The sequence below is a fragment of the Anguilla rostrata genome, chromosome 13 (assembly GCF_018555375.3).
Source record: "Anguilla rostrata isolate EN2019 chromosome 13, ASM1855537v3, whole genome shotgun sequence".
NCBI lineage: Eukaryota > Metazoa > Chordata > Actinopteri > Anguilliformes > Anguillidae > Anguilla > Anguilla rostrata.
The window spans coordinates 20379957-20398578 of record NC_057945.1 but is presented as its reverse complement, the minus strand read 5'-3'; the positions used below and the strand labels follow the sequence as shown (position 1 = coordinate 20398578).

The 18622-nt window shown below is 38.2% G+C and overlaps 1 protein-coding gene across 1 annotated transcript in view; it reads left to right on the top strand.

The window, feature by feature from the left end:
* The first annotated feature begins 5461 nt into the window (after window positions 1-5461).
* The window catches only part of LOC135237369 (myosin heavy chain, fast skeletal muscle-like), a 15816-nt gene continuing 2655 nt past the window's right edge, over window positions 5462-18622 (top strand). Inside the window, exons 1-36 of the mRNA XM_064304482.1 lie at window positions 5462-5517; window positions 5885-5932; window positions 6423-6641; window positions 7163-7306; window positions 7399-7555; window positions 7641-7668; window positions 7850-7955; window positions 8043-8135; window positions 8233-8296; window positions 8378-8476; window positions 8557-8660; window positions 9308-9446; window positions 9595-9713; window positions 9889-10038; window positions 10151-10321; window positions 10411-10717; window positions 10997-11070; window positions 11735-11822; window positions 12047-12164; window positions 12492-12615; window positions 13332-13468; window positions 13729-13984; window positions 14122-14364; window positions 14446-14622; window positions 14786-14931; window positions 15039-15129; window positions 15216-15605; window positions 15698-15824; window positions 15909-16027; window positions 16183-16379; window positions 16481-16664; window positions 16773-16938; window positions 17156-17280; window positions 17501-17809; window positions 17898-18101; window positions 18195-18320. Of these exons, the coding sequence (XP_064160552.1) occupies window positions 6435-6641; window positions 7163-7306; window positions 7399-7555; window positions 7641-7668; window positions 7850-7955; window positions 8043-8135; window positions 8233-8296; window positions 8378-8476; window positions 8557-8660; window positions 9308-9446; window positions 9595-9713; window positions 9889-10038; window positions 10151-10321; window positions 10411-10717; window positions 10997-11070; window positions 11735-11822; window positions 12047-12164; window positions 12492-12615; window positions 13332-13468; window positions 13729-13984; window positions 14122-14364; window positions 14446-14622; window positions 14786-14931; window positions 15039-15129; window positions 15216-15605; window positions 15698-15824; window positions 15909-16027; window positions 16183-16379; window positions 16481-16664; window positions 16773-16938; window positions 17156-17280; window positions 17501-17809; window positions 17898-18101; window positions 18195-18320 (5289 nt within the window). The 5' untranslated portion in view covers window positions 5462-5517; window positions 5885-5932; window positions 6423-6434. The remainder of the gene's footprint in view (window positions 5518-5884; window positions 5933-6422; window positions 6642-7162; window positions 7307-7398; window positions 7556-7640; window positions 7669-7849; window positions 7956-8042; window positions 8136-8232; window positions 8297-8377; window positions 8477-8556; window positions 8661-9307; window positions 9447-9594; window positions 9714-9888; window positions 10039-10150; window positions 10322-10410; window positions 10718-10996; window positions 11071-11734; window positions 11823-12046; window positions 12165-12491; window positions 12616-13331; window positions 13469-13728; window positions 13985-14121; window positions 14365-14445; window positions 14623-14785; window positions 14932-15038; window positions 15130-15215; window positions 15606-15697; window positions 15825-15908; window positions 16028-16182; window positions 16380-16480; window positions 16665-16772; window positions 16939-17155; window positions 17281-17500; window positions 17810-17897; window positions 18102-18194; window positions 18321-18622) is intronic.

Genomic DNA, 18622 nt, shown 5'->3' with positions numbered 1-18622 from the left:
CAGGTGTGTGTATATCATGAGAACTGCAGAGCTAATCATGTTTTATAATACACACACACACACACACACAGGGGCATGCATTTACAGCTGTGAAATGTTTGCATCCCAAAAAAGTTCACATTAATAATATATTGCAGTACATTCAGTTTCCATAAGGGATCAAAAATTATGCTTTAATCTAAAATCAGCTACTGCATTTCATGCTCAAACATAACCAGACCACACAATTACTCTCAGGGGGGAAAAATGGGTCATTTCAAGTAAAAATTGACTTACTTTAGAATAAAGGTGAACTGTGCAGCAATGGTAAGAGCCGGAGGATCAGTGAGTTCAATATTGAAGGTACATAAAACCCAACTCCACAGTAAAGGTCACATTACATCATGACAAATAGCAGTACTCTGAGTGCATTGCTGAGTGAGCAGCTGCATCAGTATTTCATTTTCGTAGTCCCATCCGACAGATCAAGTTCACCATTTTCATTAAACCTGTGTAAGCACTTAGGTATGTTAGTTCCCAATCTATTTTTGGCTATATCTTCTTACCTAGGGAATAGAGATGCCAAATAATATCATCTAGTATAAAAATAATTAACTGCATCCCTGCAAGCTAAATTCTTGGGAAAACTGACTGAAAAGTGTAGGGTCATACTGTTGAGTTCACTTAGATTCGCCTTTAACAAAATCAATGGATGGTTACAGAACCCAAACACTGCTGTTAAACAGAATCAGCCACATTCTCAAAACATGTGTACGATCAGATTTTATTGCTAGCTGTGCTTACTAATGTTTCCACAAACATTTTTGTTGTGTTAAATTGTTGTGTTAAAGCCCTGACAAAGGCAGCTTGCTGTCGATACATTTGCTATTAAATACTGCATTGGAGAAAAGAGTGTGCAACCTTTCTTTTTCAGTTTTACTGCCACAAGCATTTTTACATCTGCCATTTTGTTTGTATCATCATTTGTTCTTTGGTAAGATCAAAATCTGCATGCTTTTGGAAACACACGTAAAGGCATACGCATAAGACGTTTCTATTCAGAACGTTTTATTATTCATGAAAAGTAATTTAAGTCGTTACTGACCTTGTACTAACAACAAAATGTTTATCAATACAATTATTATGCAAATATTATAAGGCCATTAATTTACCTGTATTAACTGGACTATCTAAATGAACTCAAATTTAAATTTCAGTTTAGTTTTAAGAGCAGGTTGTTGGATTTAGCTTAGTTTTCCTTTAATCAAAAACTCATTTTAATTTTCATTTCAGTATATGATAATTTTTATTTCCATATAGTTTTAATGTTATGATAATAACCTTGTTGTGAGGGCATCTAATTAATTTTGTTTACTGATAAATATTATTTATTGTGATGACTGACAATGGTATATAAAGAATCGAAAGGGCACAGTCAAAAGCAACATTTAGCAATGGCATATAGATAGGCTTTTAGATTACTTGGCTTATCGTGCCTTGGGGAGAGAGCACATCTTTTGGGGTGCAGACACATTTGCAGAGAGCAATGAATGGCTGATGTTAGCACACAGCCCTGTAGGTGGCATGCTTTTTATGGGATTGCTGCGGTGTTTCCTCATGCAAATCAACATAAACAATCTAAATTAAATTAAAATTAAATTTACAAACAATTGGCATTCATCCTCTGATATAACACACAAAATCAAAGGTCTATGCATATTTCATGAATCCCACATTGGTTTTTCAAAGGAACATTTATTAACAGCAAAAGTAAGAAGAATTTAAGAAATGTTTCGCGAAAGAGACTAAATGAGTTTCAAAGCCTTATTCCCTGTGAGTTTTACACATCATCACTTACATTTCAGCTGTACAGACATCCATCTGGCTTTCTAATGCAATTCAGTCATTCAAGTAATACTTCTCACCTGTAGGATGTTCAATTGCTCTAACATTGGGGAACAATATATTCCATACAATCCTGGTTGACTTTTATATGCACCTGTTTATGTTTAATGATAATAAATCACAATGGATTATAAAGCCTTTCAATTCACTTTCTCATTTTAGCTGTGAATAGTTCTGTGCACAGGTTATAGTAAAATAATACAAACTAATTTTTTTTTACATATTTTAGTATTATTTTTTGATAAACTATCATAGCTTATCAGTGGGGAAAGATGGTAAGAAATCAACTTTTTTTTAAAACTCTGCCCAGATATATCATCTTTCAATTTAAAGATACACACCCAATTGCAATCGTTTGTTACATGACATTATAAAATCACACAAGCACTATCAATGAAAAAATGACAAATGATAACAAATCTGAATGTAATACTTGCCTCTCCAAGACTTCAGGTCAACCAGTACTTTTCATTCCGTTGGATAATTCTACAAAATTGTAATACAGTATTAAAAGTCACTTATTATAAAATCTGATATCCTTCAAGTGCTAAAGTACACAAAAGGATTATGAGAGTGAAGTGCCCAGCAGATGAATACTGAAGGCAAATTAAAAGATGGTACACAATTAAGCTGACTGCTCTCACTGACGCACAGCAATGGTCCGAGCAAGCAGCTATTTTTGTATTTAATTCTCACTAAAAGACTATTAAGGTCAGGATATCAAGTATCACGTTTTTATTGAATTTATGAGCCTGTCAGACTGCCACATGAATTCACTTTTGCAGACCTACATCATCTTTCTCATGACAAAGTTTTTCTACTCAATGAAAGCTCCAGATGGTTTTCACCATATTACTCATTCTGCAATATCAAATTAAAATATATTTAAGTTGGAATATTTTTCTACTATATAAGTACCTCCATATAATGACAAATTGAAATTAAGTATTTAGATGCCTTCAGATGTGCCCTGCGATAGACTGGCAACCTGTCCAGGGTGTATTCCTGCCTCTCACCCAATGCATGCTGGCATGGGCTCCAACACCCCCCATGACCCCATGATCACTGGAACAAAGCGGTAAAGTCCAAACCATAAAAAACAGCCCCAGATTAAGGTCATATAGTATGTTGAATTCAAATCCATCGGTATTCAACTATGGAGGATCAAAAATGTCAAAATTTAAAATTAATTAATTAATTAATGCAAGAAAACTGTACAAATAAATTAACGTGCACAGAAATAAATAAATAAATAAATAGATAGATAGATAAAATCCGCAATTATTTATTTCCATTTAGTTATTTCTTGATTCATTTATTTTTGTATATATTTGTTTACTTATTGATTTCTGTATATCTTTGTCCATATGATAATGCGGGGGCTGTCAATCAAAGTATGTCATCTTAACCTATGTCATCTGAGGTGTCACCTTTGGTTAATTGATACCAGAGTGCGCAGTTTGACTGTACGTGCCTTGGCTTCAACACCAGGGTCAGTATGTTTACAACATCTACGTTAATAGGGGAGAGCGGGGCGATATGCAATACAGATTTTTTTAGGTGGCCTATAGCCTAAAATGCCCATAGCCTACTGGCAAAAGATAGCCTGAGATTTGAAACTGGGTAACATAGCTGAAAATGTTAGTCCTGATTATTTGCTCCTTCACGAGGATACTTTGACAAAGTTCCAGTTAGCGGCACCACAGAGGTTCACCACGTTCAGCAATTTTTAGGAAGTGGCTCCTCGCCTGAATGTTTCATTCCAAAAAAAACTTTGTTAATGGATTTAAGGACATAAATAATAATAATAAATTTTTCCTTGGTTATTTAAGGGTTGGATTTTGAAGGGTTAAAGATTTAAATCTTGGTTGTGTTTCAGGTAATGCTGAAGTCAGCTCATCTCAGTACTGCTGTGAGGTTCTTTTCAAATTTTTGGAAGGAACATGTATCAGTTTAATTTCATGGTAAAAATTTAAGACATGCAAGAGTCTTGCAATAGTACACCAGTGACATTTCACTGCTTCTCCTCGGCTAAACTAGGTTCTTCCGCAGTGCCAGAATCTATTGTAAGCATGTAAGAGTCAGGAAATATCTGGAGGTTGTCAAACATGATAAAAAATCCTAGATATAAAATCTGCAAAGTCTTTTAATAATAGTGTGTGCATTGTATATTGATTGCTTAAACGTATAATGTAGTACTTAAAAGTGATATTCCTAAGCTCATATAGTCTTATGCACTATAACAATAAAACTAAATGGGTTAATAATGCACACACACCCCTATGAGGAACAAAATTTTGTTGAGAATAGTATTTCCAGCAATAAGCAGATCTGCTAGTTTATGGAAAAAAAGAAAGGTCATCTACTTCTGCAAGTGAAAACAAGATTATTTCTTCAATAATTGATTGATGCACGCAGCGCCACCAAAAGCTAAATTGAGGCATTTACCTGATGCAGTGCAGTATAGATTCCATATTTCTTAAGGACTTTGATGAGCACTGATTAAAATATACTCTCTGTAGATTTTTTAAAAATCAGTATTGAATTGGTCAGCACTGGTGTACGAGGCTGCCAGTACAGATAGTGGCTGGCAGTCTTGCAGAGCAAGGCACGATTGGCTCTTGCTTGCCCTTGGAATGGAAGGGTTTGAGTCAGCCGGCATGACAAAGCCTCATCCTGCACCTGCAACCAGCCATACTAGACAATCAGGCACCCACAACCAACAGCAGTGGCTATGAGTGCTGAGTGGAAGTGGTCAGGTAGATTTTTTGATAATTGAATATTTATTATTGCCCCACAAGAAAGCTGAATTAAAACCTGTTACTGAACACATAGTGCCCTTACTATAAGATATAAATAAATTCACTGTTAATGAGTCTTATTAAAGTAAATACTTTCGGATTTGTTTTCAGTAAGATACTGAAATCCACTCTTTAGTGCTGTGAGGTTTCATTATTGGTAAATGTTCTGGGAATAACCAGTCACTCCCAGTATTATTACTTGTAATCACTGCAAAAGCCCTGCAATCAGTTTAGTTTCATTTCATCTCTGCACAGCAACACTAGGCTCCCCCTTTATTTATGCCAGGGCCACTAAAAACACATTAGTTCGATCTGAAAGGTTCAGAGTTATGCCATAAACCTACACATGAAAAATATTTTTTTAATGCGTAAAAATTATATTATTGTATGACTATAATAAAATAAATGCATTATGAATACAACCTCAAAAAACAAAAAAAGTTTATGAATTTCAAAAGTATTACAAAAGAGCCGTTTGCTTACAGAGATACTTCTGAACAAAGCAATGTACTTCAGGAGGAAATAAACATATTTCCATAAATCAAATGTTGTACAGTTCAAAATTGTATTCAGATTATTTTTTATGCATCCCATTTTCCTTCCATCCCAGTTCCTCAGGCCCATATAAAATATATATATTTTAATTTAAAACTTCCAATGATTTATCACAAGATAAAAATAATATCACTGCTACTGCTACAGGCACTTGATAGCTTGTAAGAGGGTAGAAATACATGACCAAATAGAGACCAGTTCTGCTGAGTGAGGTCAAATCTCTCTCTATAAAAGATGCCACCCTCATGCCCCCAGGGACAGCCTGGCACCCAGTAAGGTGAGTGAGATTTACTCTAATGTTGAAACGCTTGAAGCCCAAAGGGATTATTTGTGTAAATTTTAATTACGTTAATAGTAATACAAAAATAAATGAAAATAAGATGCTGCAACATAATTGAATTCCATGTTTGTCAAATAGAAATATCATAAACACAACTCATGTATGAAATATGTGGTTATTTCATCTAATTTACACTGAAAATTAAGCAAAAAGACTTAAGGGTATCAACTTGTCACTGAATATCTCAAGAAGTTAAAAAAAAACTGAGAAAAGCTTGCCTTACATTTTCCCCTACATTTCGCACTTCAGCAAATAGCTTAGTTTACATTTAATATTCTTTTAATGAAAAACTTCTCTTTTTCAGCATTCAAAGACCATTAGCTGCCATCTTTCTCCTTTGGCATCAAAGGAGGTATGCCCTAATATAACTTGCTGCAACAGTCATGAAGGAATAAAGCCTTCCAAGCTCCTTTCAGGAACCCCTCAATCTTCAAGAAATCTGCAGGATAATTGATCATTCCTTCCCATATTCATCCAAAATAAAAACAAAAATGACAAAAGTGTGCCTCAGAGCTCAGAGCTCATCTGGGAAATCAATTCACATCAAAATGAATCTGAAAATGAAAATGAAAAGAGTAATTTATATATTTTTCAACTCTAAAATGTATCAGCCCACTTTATACCAGTGATGTAAAGAGTTGAACATTCCCTAGGTACATATTTAAAATGCCAACAATTGTAACAGAAGGTGCTTTTCTGCTGACGGTCTAAGTGACAAAATAAACTAGAGAAAAACTTAGCACTCTTTTACAATGAACTCTTGGAAGGTTTTTTTTTCTTTCTAGTTCATTGAGATGAAATGTTGTATTCAGGTGACTGATATTCACTTTATTTCTCCTCAGTAAAGCGCCATCATGAGTACCGATGCGGAGATGGCGGTGTATGGCCCGGCGGCCATTTACCTCCGGAAGCCTGAGAAGGAAAGAATCGAGGCCCAGAACACACCCTTTGATGCCAAAACGGCCTTCTTTGTGGCTGAGCCCAAGGAGATGTACCTCAAAGGGAAACTCGTTAGCAGAGAGGGGGGCAAAGCCACCGTTGAAACTCTGGACGGGAAGCAAGTAAGTACAGCTAAAGCTCCCTGCCCTATGGAGCTGATGTGTAAATGGTGTGAGAGCAAGCAAAAAATTCCTCCAGTGCATGTCCAGATGGAAAATTTAAGTTGAGCTTGGGGCACAATAAATGTTGTGGCAGTGCACCCCATAAATAAAAGAACTATAATAATAGAGATTTTGCCAAGCAACTGGTAGTTCAGATCTATCATGACTCATTTTTAAGGGCAGAAAAAATCAACCTTGCAGCCTCAGAGCTAAATTCCATCATTTAATTTCCGTTCTTAAATCACCACTGGTAGACTAAGAGAGCAGCAATATCCTTTGCTGTATGCACAGTGGGACGACCATGATCATTCAAAATGTGGGATTTATATTCCATGTTCAGGTCCTATGCAAAGTTGTCCTTCCTAAATATTAACATTCTGTTAGCATGAAAAGTAGCTTTTAGCCACATAACAGAATTATGGAACTCTCATCCCTCAGCGAAAAACACTATCAACCCACAACTTTTATTTTCTGTTTCACAGAAAATAACAGTCAAAGAGGATGACGTCCACCCAATGAATCCTCCCAAATATGACAAAATTGAGGACATGGCCATGATGACCCACCTCAACGAGCCCTGTGTGCTGTATAACCTCAAAGAGCGTTATGCAGCATGGATGATCTACGTGAGTTTTCCTCTATATCTCTTCAATTCATTTGAAAATGTGAATAAATGAATGTCTCCAAGCATGTAATGTATCTACCTTCATTGTTTCAGACCTACTCTGGGCTGTTCTGCGTCACTGTGAATCCCTACAAGTGGCTCCCAGTGTACGATTCTGTTGTTGTGTCAGCATACAGAGGCAAAAAGAGAATTGAGGCCCCACCCCACATCTTCTCCATCTCTGACAATGCCTATCAGTTCATGCTCACTGGTAAGAACATCAAAAGTCAAATTCTACATGGGCTTTAAAATATAATGTGTTTAATACATCATATTTCCTCTCATTCCTGTTGCAGATCGTGAAAACCAGTCCATCCTGATTACGTATGTACCCCCCATACATTTCCATTAACACAGTTAATAGTAAACTAAAAAGAAATCAACTGAAAATATAATTGTTGTAGTATTCAAACTCTTTTTCCTTGAGTACAAATATTTGAATTCCCCCACTTCAAATATTCGGGTTTTAAATATTAAATGAAGTGTTATCTGTGTTCATCCACAGTGGAGAATCTGGTGCAGGGAAGACTGTGAACACAAAGCGTGTCATTCAGTACTTTGCGACAATCGCTGTGGCTGGACAAAAGAAAGTAGAACCAGGAAAAATGCAGGTCAGAGGGAGTCTCTAAAAATCAGCAAATATCTTGGGAACTTTATCTGCGGTAGCACATTTCTGAAGTGTCTGATGTCTACTGTAGGGATCACTGGAGGATCAAATCATTGCAGCGAACCCCCTGCTGGAGGCTTATGGTAATGCCAAGACTGTGAGGAATGACAACTCCTCCCGTTTTGTAAGTTTGTAGTTTTACTTAAAATTCTAACTTATCTACATTAACGGTGCTAAAATAAGGCAACATTTAATCTCATTTCATTTTGTTAATTGTTTAGGGAAAGTTCATCAGAATCCACTTTGGTACAACAGGAAAACTGGCTTCTGCTGATATTGAAACCTGTAAGTCTACCTGATACTCTGTCTCAGTTTATCAAATGATTCAAAAAACTTTGTTGATGAAAATGTATTTTTGTCCATCAGATTTGCTGGAAAAGTCAAGAGTAACATTCCAGCTGTCAGCTGAACGCAGCTACCACATCTTCTACCAGCTTATGACAGGCCACAAGCCTGAACTGCTGGGTATGAAATCACTAGATTCATTCTGTGAATACCATTTGCAATTCTTAGAAAAGTGTATAACTGATTATTGTGTCTTACAGAGGCTCTTCTCATTACCACCAATCCATACGACTACCCTATGATCAGCCAAGGAGAAATCACTGTCAAAAGTATTGATGATGTGGAGGAGTTCATAGCCACAGATGTAAGTGTTTTTCTTCACTAACCAATCATAAAAAGTTATCACTCATTCATCTTGACTTCTCAGCAGCCTGACTAGTCAGCAGATGGTTATAGTCTTCTTGCCATTTTTGCCATTGCCCTTTCTTGAACTTATGCCAAAAGTAAAACTTAAGTCTCATATTTTACAGAAAATTGAAGAGTAGAAACATTAATACCAGGGAAGCGTAGCCAAAGCTGGTTGCTGTGAATTTAAACTGACAATTTTAGATTTCTTTCCCTCTAACTGGATACATGTGTACCATAATTGATTAACATAATTTATGCTGCATTGTACTGCTAAAGTTTCCTAAAAAATGTTTCCTCATCACTAATAAAGATTTGGCACAAAGAAAGAGGGAAATTGGTCTTAATTCAACAATAATTTCCTGAATATTTTATGTAAAAATAGTGTATTTCTCAGTAATTTGTGAATGGTAACCCAGCTGTGTTAGTAAAAAAAAGCCCATGAAGAGTAATTGAAGAGTAAAACATAAAGAACAATGCTGATTGAATCCAGTCTCAGGACTCTTTGGCAATTATGATTACAAAACAGAGTGTGCACATTATCTTAATACATAAAATTAATGAATCCCTGATAAATACTGATGAACATTTTTGATTTCATTCTAGACTGCCATTGATATCTTGGGCTTCAATGCTGATGAGAAGATAGGTATCTACAAGCTGACTGGTGCTTGCCTGCATCATGGGAGCATGAAGTTTAAGCAAAAGCAGCGCGAGGAGCAGGCTGAACCTGATGGCACCGAGGGTAAGTGTAACACATTAGCTCTGTTTATGAACCAGCTTAGAAGTAGCTCTGATAATTATTCAGTGGTTTGACTGATGTATTTTGAGAGCATAAAATCAAGGTCTATCAATTTTAAGATCTGATGAAAACTTGATTCTCTTCATTTTAGTGGCAGATAAAATTTCTTACCTCATGGGCCTGAACTCAGCTGACCTTCTGAAAGCCCTGTGTTATCCCAGAGTGAAGGTCGGAAATGAGTTTGTGACCAAGGGACAAACTGTACCACAGGTAATGGATCTAAATTTGTGTAATACTCTAATATTATAATAACCTATATAATTATATCTTTAATTGTATATTAAGTTAACCAGACTTGTGTTTTCATTGAGGGAATGCTTAAATGTACAGAACAAATACAAATATTCTGACAAGGCAGTTAAGACCTTTCTTTTTATACTAATAGGTCCATAACAATGTTATGGCTCTCTGCAAATCTGTCTACGAGAAAATGTTCTTATGGATGGTCATCCGAATCAATGAGATGTTGGACACAAAGCAACAAAGAAATTACTTCATTGGAGTCTTGGATATTGCCGGATTTGAAATCTTTGATGTGAGTGGAGGTGTCCTGTGATATAATCACAAATCCAATTACATGAAAGATCATTTTAACTATGTGAGGGTATCAGATTTTTATAGCAGTTTGTATCTTCCTGAAATTTTAGTTCAACACCTTGGAGCAGCTGTGTATCAACTTCACCAATGAGAAACTGCAACAGTTTTTCAACCACCACATGTTTGTGCTGGAACAAGAGGAGTACAAGAAAGAGGGAATTGAATGGGAGTTCATTGATTTCGGTATGGACTTGGCTGCCTGCATTGAGCTTATTGAGAAGGTAAGTGAGATGCCCTTTATTATCAATAGACAATAACATGTCCAATTACTCCTAATGTCTTTTCATGGAAAATATTCTGCCTCCACCAGCCAATGGGCATCTTCTCCATCCTTGAAGAGGAGTGTATGTTCCCCAAGGCTTCAGACACAACCTTCAAAAACAAGCTCTATGACCAACATATGGGTAAAACCGCTGCTTTCCAAAAACCCAAACCTGCCAAAGGCAAGGCTGAGGCCCACTTCGCCCTGGTGCACTACGCTGGCACTGTCGACTACAACATCACTGGCTGGCTGGACAAGAACAAGGACCCCCTGAACGACTCTGTGGTGCAGCTGTACCAGAAGTCTTCAATGAAGCTGCTGGCCCACCTGTATGCAGCCCACGGTGCTGCAGATGGTATGACGGTGCTGATTTATATTACTGTAATAGTCTTCTTTGTACCCAGATACAATTTAACAGAAGTTTATCATTATAGACCTATTGGGAAGATTGGAAAGTCACTTGTATTGTACTTGTAGTTTTGAAAAGAAATTACCATGCAAAAACAGAATTCATAGTTCCTAATTAAAATTTGTTTTCAAGCAGGTAACTGAAAATGAATTTTTCGTTAAAAATAGATTTAAAATGAATTGCTTTGACTCTGATGCCAGTGTGTAATTTCTCATGTAAAAACAGATGCAAAAGGTGGTGGCAAAAAGGCAGGCAAGAAGAAGGGTGGCTCCTTCCAGACTGTGTCTGCTATGTTCAGGGTAATGTATTAACTCGAATACAAATGAAACTGTGCTGCTATTCAAGATTCGCTGACAGTTGCTGCTCAGTGGCTCATCCTTTTAAGTGATGAATCCAGACCATGCCAGTGGCAACTTTGTTTTCCTCTGACCCATGTCTACGCAAATTGCCTTTTGTGTTTGTGTAAGAAGCTGTGACTGACATGACACAATAGAAGAGAGCATGTACTTTTCTGTGCTCTCCCAAATCAAAAGCAGAGGTTGTGCCAGTGACCGATGATAAAATATGATAGGCCATTCTAAATTGAGCAGAAAAAGGCGGGAAAGGCATTCTAAAAAAGACAAGTATTGGAACATACAGCATTGCTGACCTAGCACAGTACTAAACTTATACATAATATGGTTGTTGATTCCCTATTTTATCTGCAAGCACAACAATCAATTATTGAAAGGGAATCCTCCAGTGTGTGAAATGTGTTTGTTTTGCCTAGAGATCATCCTTCTTACTGCTACCTCTTCCAGACATACCTTTCTACTCAACCCCTGCCATTTCATTAAATTAAACCATGTCACTCTTTTCAATCATAACACTACTTTAGATATTAATACAACTACCAGACAATTAACAGATATCACCATGTTGTGTATTATAAATTCCATTATAATGCCTCCTCACATCCCACAGGAGAACTTGGGCAAGCTGATGACCAACCTGAGGAGCACTCATCCTCACTTTGTGCGTTGCTTGATTCCTAATGAATCAAAGACACCAGGTAAGGACTTCATTTAAGGACTTTCCTGTCCAGTAAATGTAGAAATGACAGGATCAGATGAAACACATGAACTGAACTTGTCAAAAAAATATTCAAGAAACTGAATATTTAAAATTCCTGTAACAGTAAATAAATTGCAGTGTTTTAAGACACAATATCCTGCATTTATGTTGTTTCTTCTACATCATATGAAGAACATTGAAAATATTTTCTTTATTTTTTAGGTCTCATGGAGAACTTCTTGGTTATCCACCAGCTGAGGTGTAATGGTGTGCTGGAAGGTATCAGAATTTGCAGAAAGGGTTTCCCCAGTAGAATCCTTTATGGTGACTTCAAGCAGAGGTAATTTATGCCTCTCTTTAATAGACCGGTACGTAAACTACAGTGTCACTGGCCCTGTGAGTAGCTTAAATTGTAAGTTAATGTCATGGGTCACTGCTGTACATTTAATTTTGTCTGCCACCTCAACAATTCCAAGGAGCAAAGGGGCAGAAAATAACAGACATTCATAATGTTGAAGGTGAACATTTGTAATCAGCCCAATGAGTAAAACTGAAAGATAAATAAATGATCATAACAGAAATTGTCCACAATAATGGATGACTGGCAATCAGCCAAGGACACTTCATAGCAATGTTTTCCATTAAAAATAATTGCCTATTATTTTAGATACAAAGTATTGAATGCCAGTGTCATTCCTGAGGGACAATTCATTGACAACAAGAAAGCTTCTGAGAAGCTCTTGGGATCCATTGATGTGGACCAAAGTCAGTACAAGTTTGGCCACACTAAGGTAAGAGACTTCTCGGGCACCAATAGTATTTCTGTAAATGGTGATGGGTTCTTAAACTTAACATGTAATTTAACATGGCCTACTGGACGGCTCATTTGGGTAAGGCACCACATTGCGGTGCATGGATGAGCCTCAAGGCCTCAGATGAAATCCCGGCCATGGCAGTGACAATTGTGGCCAGTAGCCCCATAGAGTGGTGTGCAACAGGCGACTGCATCGCCCAGGGAATGGCAGGGTTCAGTCAGATAGGGTGCACAATTTAGCAACTCTTAGACTAGCACCCATAGATTTCAGTCAAAGCCGCATGTGAAAGGTCTTCATCCAACTCCACTCTATGTAAACTTAGCTGTAGTCTACAGTGTGAAAAGAAGCATCTGGTGGCTCCAAGTTTCAGAGGAGAACTGTGGATCTCTACATACTCCTGAATTGGCATTGGGGTTCATGCATTTACTCAGCTGCTGTAGCAGGCGACTGCCCATTCAAATTTGGCAGTGAATTCAATATGTTCAGTCCTGTGTTAGGTGCCAAATTCATTTTTTTATTTTTTATTTTTACATAACTGTCAAATACAAAATATTTAGCCTTAAACGTTATGTACATATATGTATTTACATAATTAATTTGTGAGCACCATGTTCCATTATCATATGATGTATGATCCATGAAGATGATTTTATGTCTTATTATCCACTGAATATTTGCAATATGTCCTCCAGGTGTTCTTCAAAGCTGGTCTGCTGGGTACCCTGGAGGAGATGCGAGATGACAAACTGGCAACACTGGTGACCATGACTCAGGCCCTCAGTCGTGGATTCCTCATGAGAAGAGAGTTTGTCAAAATGATGGAAAGGAGGTATGTGTTACTATGCAGAAAACATGTTAACACACAGGTATTAATACTGTTCTGAGAAAGAGCAGTGGATCATCATGTAAAGACATGGTTCTAGTGTTTGTGTGTAAATTACATGACTTTCTGTTAACACAGTAATTTAAGAGTATCAGCGCTGAATTAGCTATTTGTTGTATGCATAAAATATCAACCACTTACTTTGTCTCAGTAGTAATTCTACAATATTTTGCAGAAATACTTCACTATGATCATGTTTTATACAGAGAGTCCATTTACTCCATCCAATACAACATCCGCTCATTCATGAATGTGAAACACTGGCCATGGATGAAGCTCTACTTCAAGATCAAGCCCCTTCTCCAGAGTGCTGAAGCTGAGAAGGAAATGGCCAACATGAAGGAAGAGTTTACCAAGTGTAAAGAGGATCTGGCAAAGGCGTTAGCCAAGAAGAAGGAGCTTGAGGAGAAAATGGTTTCTCTGCTGCAGGAAAAGAATGACCTACAGTTGGCTGTAGCATCTGTAAGTTTGCCTTGAGATCAAAATAATTGAATAAGAAATTAGTCTACTTAACATGCCTTAACAATATTAAATCAATATTATAGTTTCATCTTTTCCTAATTAAATGTTTAATTCAATTTTGTATTCAACCATACAAGGAAGCTGAAAGCCTCTCTGATGCTGAGGAAAGATGTGAGGGCCTCATCAAAGCAAAGATCCAGCTTGAAGCAAAACTCAAAGAGACAAATGAGAGACTAGAGGATGAGGAGGAAGTCAACGGTGAGCTCACTGCCAAGAAGAGGAAACTGGAGGATGAATGCTCTGAACTGAAGAAAGACATTGATGACTTAGAGCTCACCTTGGCAAAAGTGGAGAAGGAGAAACATGCCACAGAAAACAAGGTTTACATTTCATAAATAGAGTATACACATTTTCCCAGGGAACTGACATCTCCCTAACATGGTGGAATTTAATTTATTTAGGTGAAAAACCTGACTGAAGAGATGGCCTCTCAGGACGAGACCATTGCCAAGTTGTCCAAGGAGAAGAAAGCCCTCCAAGAGGCACATCAGCAGACCCTGGATGATCTCCAAGCAGAGGAGGACAAAGTCAACACTCTGACCAAAGCAAAGACCAAGCTTGAGCAACAAGTAGATGATGTGAGTAAAACATGACGCATTTTGACTAAAAGATGAAACCTCAAGGCAAGAAGCTAAAACCAGAACCAAAATGTTCTATAGTGCCAACAAAAATGAATTTATTTATTTATGTTGCATGTAGTTTTTTCACAAAACAATATGTAATCTTTATTCCCTACAATAGTTGGAAGGCACTCTGGAACAGGAGAAGAAGCTTCGCATGGACCTTGAGAGAGCCAAGAGAAAGCTTGAAGGTGATCTGAAACTGGCACTGGAAACCATAATGGACCTGGAGAATGACAAGCAGCAGTCAGATGAAAAGATCAAGAAGTAAGAGATTATTCAAATCAATGCAATGATAGCAAGTATAATTATAAAAAGCAAAAGAAATCTCCAAAAAAATTGTTCTTCTCAATGTTTTTGTATATTTTCCACAGGAAGGACTTTGAGATGAGCCAGCTTCTCAGCAAGATTGAGGATGAACAAACTTTGGGTGTTCAGCTTCAGAAAAAGATTAAAGAACTCCAGGTATACGTCAAAGCCTCAAAATTCCACAAACTACAGCTGATAAAAGTGGGATGTATGTCCTAAACCAACACTGTTGTGTACCATAGGCTCGTATTGAGGAGCTGGAGGAAGAAATCGAGGCTGAGCGTGCTGCACGAGCCAAGGTTGAGAAGCAGAGGGCTGATCTCTCCAGGGAACTTGAGGAAATCAGTGAAAGGCTCGAAGAAGCAGGTGGAGCAACTGCTGCTCAGATTGAGATGAACAAGAAGCGTGAAGCTGAGTTCCAGAAGATGCGCCGTGATCTTGAAGAGTCCACCCTGCAGCATGAAGCCACTGCTGCTGCTCTCCGCAAGAAGCAGGCCGACAGTGTGGCAGAGCTGGGAGAACAAATCGACAACCTTCAGCGCGTCAAGCAGAAACTGGAGAAGGAGAAGAGTGAATACAAAATGGAGATTGATGACCTCTCCAGTAACATGGAGGCTGTTGCCAAATCAAAGGTACACAGACGTTTTACTCACATTACTTTAAAAGCATATGGTTTTTGTTATCACCGAACATGACAAGCTCTAAACAAACTTTTTTCCAACAGGGCAACCTTGAGAAAATGTGCCGTACCCTTGAAGATCAACTGAGTGAACTGAAAACCAAGAGCGATGAGCATGTACGCCAGCTGAATGACATTAGCGCACATAAAGCAAGACTTCATACTGAAAATGGTATGTATATCAAATATAGATTTTTGATTAAATAATATAATCAAAAAACTATGATGGAGATGCACAATACTTTGGTTTCCTCAGGTGAATTGAGTCGCCAGTTAGAGGAGAAAGAAGCTCTTGTTTCACAGCTGACGAGAAGCAAACAAGCCTTCACACAGCAGATTGAGGAGCTCAAAAGGCACATTGAAGAAGAGGTCAAGGTATAAGATTAAGAATGCATATCACTATTTCATAACTTTATTAAGAAATGCAAAGCATTATAGAGGACCTGGAAGGTTCTAAACTATTCATTCAACAGCATTCTCTATTACACCCCTTCATTAATTTGTTTTCCACCTCTGACATTGACTTTAAGGCCAAGAATGCCCTGGCCCATGGGTTACAATCAGCCCGCCATGACTGTGACCTGCTGAGGGAGCAGTATGAGGAGGAGCAGGAGGCCAAGGCTGAGCTGCAGCGTGGAATGTCCAAGGCCAACAGTGAAGTAGCTCAGTGGAGGTCCAAATATGAAACTGATGCCATCCAGCGCACTGAGGAACTGGAGGAAGCCAAGTAACTAAACCGTTTCAAACAACTTAACTATAGAACCACCACTACCTATCACACAATCAGAAAGAGTATTGCAAAATAAATGAAATCCCCACTCCCTACAGGAAAAAGCTGGCCCAGCGTCTGCAAGAGGCTGAGGAGCAAATTGAGGCTGTGAACTCCAAGTGTGCCTCTCTGGAGAAGACCAAGCAGAGACTGCAGGGAGAAGTGGAAGACCTCATGATTGATGTGGAGAGGGCAAACGCCCAGGCCGCCAACCTTGACAAGAAGCAGAGGAACTTTGACAAGGTAAATCACCAAAGCTAGGGTCACTAACAACTATGTTGTCACTATCAGGTGTTAAAATGAAAACCAGCTTGAAGTGGTAGTAATGGCTGAGTTTTATCATGTAACCAGGTTCTGGCAGAATGGAAGCAGAAGTATGAGGAAGGCCAGGCAGAGCTGGAGGGGGCTCTGAAAGAGGCCCGTTCACTCAGTACTGAACTCTTCAAGATGAAGAACTCCTATGAAGAAGCTCTGGATCAACTGGAGACACTGAAGAGAGAGAACAAGAATCTGCAGCGTATGTACACTTGATATAGAACAACATTTTCATTAATTATCATGATATCTTCAGGGTCACATTATACTTTGCAAATCGTATACACAACAAAAACCTTGGTGATCTGGCTCTCAATGCATAATCCTGGAGTGGGATAAGGCAAACAGATAACCGAAAATTGATGCAATATGAATACTTACTACAATAATAAAACTGATTTCGATTTGTGTCCTTGTAGAGGAGATTTCTGACCTGACTGAACAGATCGGTGAGACTGGAAAGACCATTCATGAGCTGGAGAAGGCAAAGAAGACTGTGGAAACTGAGAAAGGAGAAATTCAGGCTGCCCTAGAAGAAGCAGAGGTACGGTACAAATATTATACAAACCCAATATACACAAAAAAATAATTATGTACATTTCCTGCTAGCTACTTGTACCTACTTGTGATTCATAGATCACATTTCGTTTGTTTAATTGAATTGAAGAGAAATTAGTCCATTTTAACACAAAATTAAATCATTCAATCCTCATCTCAAAGTGAATGTAGTGAAAGCCATATTACTGTCTAAATTAATTCTGCAGGGAGCACTGGAGCACGAAGAATCGAAGATTCTCCGGATCCAGCTTGAGCTCAATCAGGTCAAGGGTGAAATTGAGAGGAGGCTGGCAGAAAAAGATGAGGAAATGGAGCAGATCAAGAGGAACAGCCAGAGGGTGATTGAGTCCATGCAGACCACTCTTGATGCTGAGGTGAGAAGCAGGAACGACGCTCTGAGAGTCAAGAAGAAGATGGAGGGAGACCTGAATGAGATGGAGATTCAGCTGAGCCATTCAAACCGCCAGGCAGCTGAAGCTCAGAAGCAACTGAGGAATGTCCAAGGACAGCTCAAGGTATGTTTCTAGAATATATGTTGACAGGGCTGAGCTCCAACATGTTCAGGCTTTTATACATAACTAATTTAATCAATCTCTGCGTCAGGATGCCCAACTGCACCTTGATGATGCGATCAGAGGACAGGAGGACATGAAAGAACAGGTTGCTATGGTGGAGCGCAGGAACAACCTGATGCTGGCTGAGATTGAAGAACTGAGGGTTGCCTTGGAGCAGACAGAGAGAGGCCGCAAAGTGGCTGAGCAGGAGCTGATCGATGCAAGCGAGCGTGTGGGACTGCTGCACACCCAGGTGAGTCAGTGAGTTTATCAGACATGGTACAAATATAAAGGTTAAATTATATAACATCCACATGCCAACCTAGAAATATCCAATTTCATTCAGAATACCAGCCTTATCAACACCAAGAAGAAGTTGGAAGCTGACCTTGTTCAAATTCAAGGTGAAGTGGATGACACCATCCAGGAAGCAAGAAATGCTGAGGAGAAAGCCAAGAAGGCCATCACAGATGTGAGTTATACTCATATACATTTTACTTGTATTACATTATTTCATTTTTCCACCTTATACAGAGAAATTTATAAAGCTTAGTTTTGCCTCTTCTGTGAATTATTCAGCTGGATTTTCCTCTCAACCACTGAGATATGTCCCTTGTATGAGGGCAAGATATCAGTGGGGACTGTACTGTAAAACCTCACGGTGCTATTAGCTAAATTTACCTTTCTATGAGCTTTGGCTTACAAATAGAATGATATCAACAGCCTTGCCCTAAAAAATTATTTTTAATTTAAATAAGCGCTGCATAAAACTGT